This window comes from Limulus polyphemus, unplaced genomic scaffold (assembly GCF_000517525.1).
Source record: "Limulus polyphemus unplaced genomic scaffold, Limulus_polyphemus-2.1.2 Scaffold4922, whole genome shotgun sequence".
Lineage (NCBI taxonomy): Eukaryota > Metazoa > Arthropoda > Merostomata > Xiphosura > Limulidae > Limulus > Limulus polyphemus.
Genome location: NW_013670532.1, coordinates 24865 through 35026, shown reverse-complemented (window position 1 = coordinate 35026; position 10162 = coordinate 24865). Strand labels below are relative to the sequence as shown.

The 10162-nt window shown below is 31.1% G+C and overlaps 1 protein-coding gene across 1 annotated transcript in view; it reads right to left on the bottom strand.

The window, feature by feature from the left end:
- LOC106471867 (protein lin-9 homolog) overlaps positions 1-10162 on the bottom strand; it is a 53820-nt gene that overhangs the window by 24239 nt on the left and 19419 nt on the right. The window contains exons 5-9 of the mRNA XM_013932491.2: positions 7699-7832; positions 6265-6390; positions 3526-3683; positions 1001-1134; positions 606-719 (exon numbers count right to left, since the gene is read on the bottom strand). Of these exons, the coding sequence (XP_013787945.1) occupies positions 606-719; positions 1001-1134; positions 3526-3683; positions 6265-6390; positions 7699-7832 (666 nt within the window). The remainder of the gene's footprint in view (positions 1-605; positions 720-1000; positions 1135-3525; positions 3684-6264; positions 6391-7698; positions 7833-10162) is intronic.

The window sequence follows — 10162 nt, the reverse complement described above, 5'->3', positions numbered from 1 at the left end:
TTACTTTGCCCGATAAATAGGCAAGATGTGAAAAGAAAAAAAGGTATGAGAGAAACATTGCTTTACAAACCTTAAAACTTAAGAAACAAATTAGATATTTTGCATATGAAAGTATTGTAATGTTTACTGATAAACTGCCAAATTTTGTTAACAATCACTTACCGATTTAAAAGTTATAGTATGAAAACTATAACGAGCACAAAATACAAATAAACTACGTAACAAACTGAAAACACAATTAACCAAAGTAATTATCAGATTTATTGAGGCTTTTTAGTTTTAATTTTCATTCATAATTTGAAGACAATGAACAAGTCTTTTAAAGCATTCATTAATAATAACCTGTACCTAAATTATTACATTTTAACTTGTATATATATACATTACTACTACTACTAGTTAAACTAAGCATTAAATTAATTACAGCTTAAATACATATGCATGTTTATAACAATTTAAATCTCATATATTGATTTACATTGTATTCAAAATTTATTCTCATTTGACGATGTCAGATATGTTCATATCAAAATTTATTCTCATATACAACATTTTCTGCATTCCCAACATCAAACTATTTTAATACTTGAGAACATTAATCTTACCAACTGTGGAGAGGAAGGTTCGGGAATGTATCTTGGAGGGGTGTAGAACATATTCCGTGGCCTTTGTTTCTGGGCAAAAGCAGTTATTGGCATTGTTTCCTGTGGTTCTGTGCTCTGTAAGATATGTATAAAATTCTAATATATGAAATCTTATGTAAATTGATCTTAATTTTGTATTTCTTAAATAAAGATTTGTGCACAATGGCTATTTTATTTTTACTTATTAAAAAAATTCAGATGTTTTGTATAAATTTAAACTTTTTCATAAAGAAAGTAAAAACATTTATTTCTTTGTCACATTACTCTTTTGTTTTTATGGTTTTCCTTCACTGATAAATATCAAAAATTAAACAATAAAAATATAAAACTTTGTGAGATGAAAATGAATAACTGACCAGAACTTCATAATCAGGTATGGAATGTGACCCCAATCCTGATCGCTCAAATGTGATTCTATAAGTGGCATTTGTGGTGTCAACAGCATCAATACTTCCCATGAAAAGCCCATCACATGGATTATGGAGTCGAGCTTGAGTAATAAGAACAATCAGAGTTAATACATTTTGTTGAAAACATAAATCTTTCTAGTTGTTTGTTAATGTTTATATTAGATTGCTCCTTGAATGTAATTATCGAGCACTGAAGTTTCTAAATGGACAAATACTATGTTTATTTTTGGTCATGTTTAACTCTTTCCTTACAAGAATCTTTTTCTGCACATCACAAGGTTTTACTCAGTTACATTCAAAATTTAATTAAAGTACTTTATTATCATGGTATACAAATAAAATTAGAATCAAAACATAGCTAATAACCCAAATTTAAATGTTATATAAGTTTTTAGTTCTTAATCTTACAAGGCAATATTTAAAAAAATCCTCAAATTCCCCTCATAGGAGAATTGTGACATTTACTCTTTAGGAATCCTCTCTTCTCTAATTTATTTACCACTGAGTAGTTTTTTAATAAAATACAAGTTGACTCAATAATGACGACATACTTTAGACTTGTACACATTACCTAACTCATTAAATTTCTTTCTAATAATAAAACCAGTGGATAAAATTGTTTAAAACTTGACAAGAACTTTCATAAAAGTATGTATAATATTTAATTTTGATTTTTTGTATTATTTCAACCAAAAATTCATTATTTAATGTAGTTATTTGTAGTTGGCCTCTGAATAGTTCACCTGCAAGGTGATTTTCACAATAAGTATAAAAATACAATTTTTACCTTTAACTTGCGTAATCTCTAGAACCTCCTAAATTAATATCAACTGTTTTTTAAGGTAAATGTTTATATTTTATTTGCTACTTTCTCTACAACATCACTATACAGTGCAATGAAATGTTAAAAATGAAAAAATGTTTGTTTGTTTTTGAATTTTGTGGAAAGCTACACGTGGGCTATCTGCACTAGCCATCCCTAATTTAGCAGTGTAAGACAAGAGGGAAGGCAGCTAGTCATCACCACCCACCACCAACTCTTGAGCTATTCTTTTACCAATGAATAGTGGGATTGACCATCACATTACAATGCCATCACGGCTGAAATGAAGAGCATGTTTGGTGTCACAGGGAATCGAACCTGCAACCCTCAGATTGCGAGTCGAGTGGCCCAACCACTGGGCCATGCTGGGCCTATTGAAATATGTACATGCCTTTTATATCTTCATTGAATAATCTTAAAAATATCTTCTTTGGGTCATGTGCATAATTTCACATCTTTACATTTCACTTACAATTTATTTTTAATGTTTTATTTTCCTTTCATTTTTTTTTATCTTTGATCATTTATGTCCATACACCAACAGGTGCCCACAGGCATATAATGTTAACATTGGTAGAGACAGTTTAGCCTCTGACAAAATGGTGGTTACAGTCACTAACTTTATAAAAGCTGGTTGAGCACAGAATAAATTTAAAAAATCATTAATCCTTTCGAATTAGAATTTTGAAACACAAATAATACATAATTAACTAAAATATAAAGTAAATCCTAAATGCAATTTAACTGTCTATTAAACTAATATGTACAAGGCAAGAAAAATAGCCAAACACTAGGGACAACGATGTCCAACAATATACTTAGGAATTGTATGCCTAAATAGCCAACATTAACATTGAGGTAGGTAGAAGATACTTCACAGGAAAGATTCTGCAAAACCTGCTCTTTCTATTGGTTATACACATGCCAACCAATTGAAAACTGTTGCTTAGTAATACAGCTTCTACTTTACAAGTGTATAGCTTATCTTGAACTAAGGAATTTTTACATCAATTTGCTTTGGAACAAAAGTTCTTGGAATGTACTCGATTTACTGTATACCTATACCCTGTATAGGATGTACTTTGAATGTCTAAATTACACATACAGTTTCTTTTATACTAGATCTTAAAGTTGATAATTGTAACTATGATTGCATGCACAAAAAAAATCTGCAGTTTTAATTATTGTTTTAGAGATTTCTTTTGAAATAAAGGAATAAAACTTAGATAACATAAATCTTTGAATTATAATGTACTTGACAAAAATAATATCATTAAAATACATTGATAATAAAATGGTTTAATTCAATTTTGAATGTAACTCAGTAACACGTGCAGAATTTTTTTAAAAAATGGCACTGTTGTTATAAGGTTAATGGCAAAAATAAATATATGTTTAATGCCACGTGAAGGTGGTACCCTTTCATTAGAAATGGTTTATGTGCTATTGGTCAAAACAGTGGAATGGGCAGCCCACATCCCCATTATCTTTTATGAATGGCATTGCTTATTATCGTATTACAGCACCTACAGAAAATGTAGGTACACAGTATTACTGTTCATATTTGCTTGCCCAGTGATAATAACTTAATGTCACTGAAGCAAAAAAAAACAATTAAACATCAACTTCATTTTAATTTTTTAAATACCAGTGACTTTTGTCCCAATCACCAAAGGAAGAGGGATTTCATCAGGAAGATCACGATAATTAGTGAGGTCTGCCACTTTTCTTTGTTGCAGCTGACGTATCTTGTTTCTTTTTGAGTAAAGAGCTTCCCTTTCTTCTGTAAAAAATGCTGATGAACACCTGGGCCATAAAATATACAAAATAAGCATATCAGAACAAATGTATACAGAAAAATTACCTTCTTCAATGCTAAATGAAATAAAGTCATAAGAACTAACTACATATCAACTTCAGTATTATAAATATGATATTTGACTGCTGATTAATGTAAGGTTATACATTCTTTGGCACTTAGTAATCAAAGGTTCATAAAGTAAAACTGAGTTTATTTTAAATTATATAGTTCCAATACTTAGATTTTTCTATGAATTTCTTATAGTTAAACCATGTCCAACTGAATCCTTTTAAAACAATCTAAAAAAAATATAATTCAGTTAATTTCCAAAGAAGTTTTGGAAAAGGAAGGTAATTTCGTGGAAAAAGACAACAAAAACGTTATGTTCATTTAAATCCTTTCCAAAGTCTTGAAGGTACTGTAGTCTTACACTAAGAGCCCTGAATTAAGGAAAGATGTATTTTAATATTCCCATTGACCAGTTGAACATGTCCATCATTTGGTAAATTACAATACATCTGTTAAACAGCATAAACTTCAGCTAGCATAAAATTACTCTCTATGCTGAAGTAAAAATTAATATGAGATTTTTTTAAATTTTAAGTAAATGGTAAAAGATACAAATTAAATGGTAAAAGATACAAATAAAGCAAGAAAAAAACAACCCCCAGTTTTTAATTTAGAAAGCTGCAACACCAAAATCTGTAAGAGAATGTAAAAAGATATCTTATTATGAGACATTATAGCCTTACTCTACAAGTCATATATGGATTTCTAGTAAGAGCATATAAGCATCTTTAATACAATTTAGGTGCTACACATACCATGGCTGACAAGGTAGGAATTTCTCTCAATAACAGAGCTCATCAGGTATGCTGTGCATGCAACACACAAAACCTTGGTAAAAATGCTCTTTATATCAGTTATTAATAAAATATCAGCCATTATGGTGTATAACAGGTTATACTAGAGAAGCATGATTTGAATAAAACAACTAAAACAGCCCCCCTCCCCCAAATGTTTTAAATTAAAACCCAATGTGATCTATAAATGTATGTTTTGTGTGACAATACATCACAATAACAGTGATAATAATGTTAAGTAAAGCTTTCTTTAATACAACTATACAGGTTCTTAATAATAATACAATAGCATCCTGACTACAAAATATAGATACTGGTGTAATGCACGACATTAAACCTCAATTTTGTTTGGCATCGGCTTCATGTATTTTGCTACTGACCTACTCACTCAGTTGAAGCCTTATTTGCAACATAAAGGGAGTAATATTGCATATTACCAAAGGTATACAGCAATGCCAGGCTGAAAAATTGATGCTATAAATGGAATAGTGGTCTAACCTCATTCCACTATTTTGAGCCATAGCGCAAGAACTGCTATATACTGTAATACAGAGGGTCCATGTTATGTCATGATGCATTCTTGGAAAGTGGAACGTATGTCTGAAACTATGTTAAGCAACACAATCTTTACATGTATTATGGGCGGATGCATTTCTGAAAAACTTTGGTCCATTCTTGAAGAACTTTTTAAAGGGTGTAAGGGTATAATGTTTACCAATTACTACCAATATTTTTGAAACAATGTCACCTTTTCTCGTTACTAAATTGTTAAAGCATTGTTGGACTACTTTACTAGGCATAGTGTTCACCAGTTAATGTACAGTACTGTACTACTAATATGTGTGTGAAGCAATGTTGCCATGTTTCATTACTAGAGCATGCCAATGTTGTCAGACTAGTTTACTGGGTGGAGTGTGATATGTCACCCACTGCCCAAGACTGTGGACGATATAAACACGTTTGCTCGCCGTTGTCTGAGCACATTGTTTTTTTCTGCTGCAGAAAAGCCTTGTTTCCACCCTTCCAACATGGCTCCCTAGTGATAGTAAAGTTCACCTTGCCAATGAAACCCAGGAAAACAATTAACTTTGGCACTAAACTGTTTAGTCCTTTAATGTTCTAACATGTATGTTTGTATCATACACTGTAGTTAAATAAGCCATAGGAAAAGTAGTTGATGATGTTGGAATGCTCGAGTAATGAAACAAGGCAATGTTGTTTGTAATTGGTGAATGCTCCAATAATGAAATGACGAAGAGCGATGCAATGTATAATGGGGACCCACTGTAATTAACCTTTCCTAAATGACTGATATAAGTCATTTTTCTAACACAGCTTTGTATTTTGCATGATCAGCTATCCTGATGAGTTCTAGTGTTGAGTAAAAGGACTCACTGGAAGTGGCATATATGGATGAGAAGCTTTTATCTTAGCAGAAACCCACATAATGATAAAGAACTATTTGTTAAGAAATAATATTAGTCTTAATGTGATGTAATGCCATACAAAATATTGATCTATAAACCAAGCTTCTTCTGCATAAAGTGTTATTAACCACAACAATGTAGAAAGACTTTTATGTTAATAAATCTTGAAAATGGTTAAACTGCAACAGTGAACACAAAAGAAAAGCTTAATTATTCTTTTCCTCTTTGCTAAATTGTACTCACTAAACTTGTGGCCTTCATTATAAAGTGCCATTATGAACATCAAGTGTATATACCTTCGAGGCTTTCCCATAATCCTTCGGATCTTGACCCACTCTACCCGTCTTAGTTTCCTAGTCTTTAACTGAGGAAAAGATTCCGTAAGACACACTGAAAATTCATTGTCTCCAAAGAAAAGTGGCCTGAAAGTATAAACAACTTGATAAACTATGCTGCCAAATGTGTTTGTTCAGAAGCAAAAGGATGTGTACTTTGAGAAAATTTTTAAATCACATACCAGGATCATGATTTTCAAAGTATTAATTAAGCAACTTGACATTACTGATAAAGATGTTAGTATTAAGAAAGAATAAATTAGAAACTTATCTTAAGAAAAAAAATTCTGAATCTGACACATTTTCACTCAAGACTTATAAACACATTAACTGATCTTCAATGAATATTAAATACAACACTCAACTAATTAGTACAACCCTAGCTTTAACTTGGCAATTATACAAATGGATACTACAACCAAAAAAGATATTTTTTTGAGATGTATCTCAAAAATTGTTAGTACATTCAAAAATATTTTATAAATAACAAAATTAGCTACTATCACAAATACTAAATCCTGGAGAAACTTTGAAAATGGCGAGTGATAAAAAAGTCTTTATATATAGGTATAGATTCAAAATAAATATGAAACAGATAATCTGCCCAAGAAACAATGGAAACTTCCTTTGAATGCCTTAAACGCTGCTGATAGATCAGAAATACAAATTTGGCCTCGGAACGTAGGAAATCAAAATAGTAACCAGAAGTTATCTGTCTAAATATGATGAATTTATTTCTCACAAATACCATTTTTTTTTTGACAAAGATATTAAAGAAATTTCAATGATATAACTGATATGTTTTTTCTCTAAACCTCTCAATCCTTCTGGATAAAATATAGCAAGTGCACGTATAATTGAGACAGACTAAATGATCAGATAATAAATATTAACTGGATAACACTTAAATTAAACTTCTGATTATTCACTGGTTTTTGATGAAAACCACTTACTCGTCTTGAAATAAATTAAGAAAACTTTCTGACCATTAAGTGGTTAATATTTAGATGAAATGTGGCAATTAATTGATCAATTTTGAATCAGACATTGATCACACAATAATCAATAACTGGATAAAATCACTTGTTTTTTCTGGTTAATACTCAGAAAAGACTCTCACTATTGAATACTTAAACAATTGTTTACTGCTGTTTAATAGTTACATACAATCTCTTATCTATTCAACTGCTCAGTATTTAAATAAAATCTGTGCATAGTTTGTGATCAATACTTGGATTAACACCAATTAATCACAAATCAATATTCATACGAAATTTCTAACCACTTAAACAGTTTTAATGTTTGAATAAAATCTTTGTCTACTCACAGTTGAATATTTGGGTCAACACTGATTAACTACTGATCAATATTCATATAAAATCTCTATCCACTTACTGGTCAATATTTGAATAAAACCATTCATAGCACACCCATCTGTGGGCTTTTGGTAGTTTCAAAAGGTTTCGAAGACGACTTCCAACTTTCTGAGCTGCTCTCTTATCTGCGACAGAAGGATTTCCCGGAGTTGGCTAGACCAAGTATCAAATGAAAATTTCCATTGAATAATAATTTCCATTTAATAATAGGTCTAATTCTAGATCCATAATTGTATTTTTATTAAATTACTTTTAACCAAACACTGTTCTTAAAAAGACAAATTAACTTTGAATTGTTAATAAAGCATTGTAACCAAAGATATGAAAACAATAAATAAAAGTATACCAGATAATTTCCACAGATTAGCTCATTCTGGTTTTCTTTCAACTATTGTATCATGAACACTGTTACCATATAATAATAAGTACAAAGATGAACTACAGAGGGTTAATAGTACTTGTAAAAATGACGGACACATACTAATGCACCAACATGATGCCATAGATGCAGTGTTACCTCCGAGAGATCAAAGAAGTATAGCTACTAAAAGAACGAGACAAAATATGTGAAATAAAGAGTAATGTACACAGACAATGATCTATATTCATACTACTATTGTCACATGTGGTATTTGTCGATGTTTGTAATGGTACGTATTAATAACGTAGGCATTGGGTGACATCTAATTACATGTGGTATTTGTCGATGTTTGTAATGGTACTTATTAATAACGTAGGCATTGGGTGACATCTAATTACATGTGGTATTTGTCGATGTTTGTAATGGTACGTATTAATAATGTAGGCATTGGGTGACATCTAATTAAAATTTATTAGTCACAATTTACATATAAAACAAACACTGAAACAACATCTTATACAATTTTCTTACCACAACCAACACACTTTGAATTTCCAACCCATAGATATGTATATAGGCACAGTATGCACCTTACTTAGCTATTACTAAGTGGTGATTTGCCAATCACAGTAAAAAACAAAACAAACAAATATGCATCACTAAGTTGAAATGGGGGGGTAAGGAAGCAAATCATATATACATGTGACATTACTAAGTTAGAAGGGCGTAAGGAAGCCAAAAACACGTAACACCAATCCTCCTAACAAAGAAAATTTGGCATAAAATGGCAAATTTTCTATATCCTAGTCAAATATCAACATTTAACACCTTCATACATATTTCTTATATTACACACAGATAACAATAATAACATTATGACTTGGTATAAATACTTCAATTTAACAAAGCAAGTAACAGACTCACTCCTACAAATATTTTTAGTTCGTATAATTTAACAGAATAACATTGAACCCTTACATGTCTTAAGATAGAGTATCAGCAACTACATTATCTTTTCTCTTAATATGTTTAATATCCAAGTTGTACTCCTACAACACTAACCTCCAATTTAAAAAGTCTTAATTTTTTTTCCTTATTTTAATAAAAAATATAAATAGATTATGGTCTGTATACACAATTACCAGCTCTACAGAAGAATGAACATATACATTAAAGTGTTGCAAGGCTAAAATTAAGGCTAACAACTCTTTTTCAATGGTGGAATAGTTCTTCTGGTTACAGTTAATTTTCTTTTCTGGTGAAATAATAAACTGGAATTTGATACCATTATCAATGTCTTGCAACAGAACGGCTCTCATTCCAAGATCGCTGGCATTAACGGTCAATGTGAACTGCTTACAAAAATCCAGTGCCTTCAACACTGGAGCTTTCCGTAACAAGGCCTTCAATTTATTGAATGCCACTTCACATTCAAGATTCCAGACAAACTTTTGTTTCTTCTTAGTCAAGTTGGTGAGTGGAACCACAATCTCAGAGAAGTTCTTATAAAATTTCCAATAATAACTGGTGATGCCAAGAAATCTTTTTAGTGATCTCACAGTTTTTGGGGTTAAAAAATCCATAACAGCTTCAATTTTATCTCTCAATGTTTTTGGTAATGGACTAACACAATCAATAAAAACAATTATGAATGGTTCATCAAAAATGAAGGAATTGGCTTCAGCAGAGCAACAGGAACTGGAGCACTAGGTTTCCTAACCATATGTCATATGTGTCAAGTTTTACAAAATTCAGACACATCACACATAAAACTTGGCCAAACAAATGTCTCATTATCTTGTTACATGTTTTGTTCACACCCAATGGATTCTCATGTGCTAGTCTCATTATCTCATATCTATATACAATAGCCCACTCTTCACTGTCAAGAATATCAGCTGGATGCCATCTTCTCATGAGTACACCAACCTTAATGAAATATTGTACAGGGAAAGTCTCTAATTCATCCATAGGTAGGGCCTTATTCACAAAGAAGCAATCTCGTGATCTCTCCCCCTGCTCTAAAGAAGCCGACCCTTCAAAGACAACTCAACCTTCATACTACTTTGCCAGTGAGACACCTTACAAACTTTATCTCTGAGAGAGTCTTTGATAATAGAAG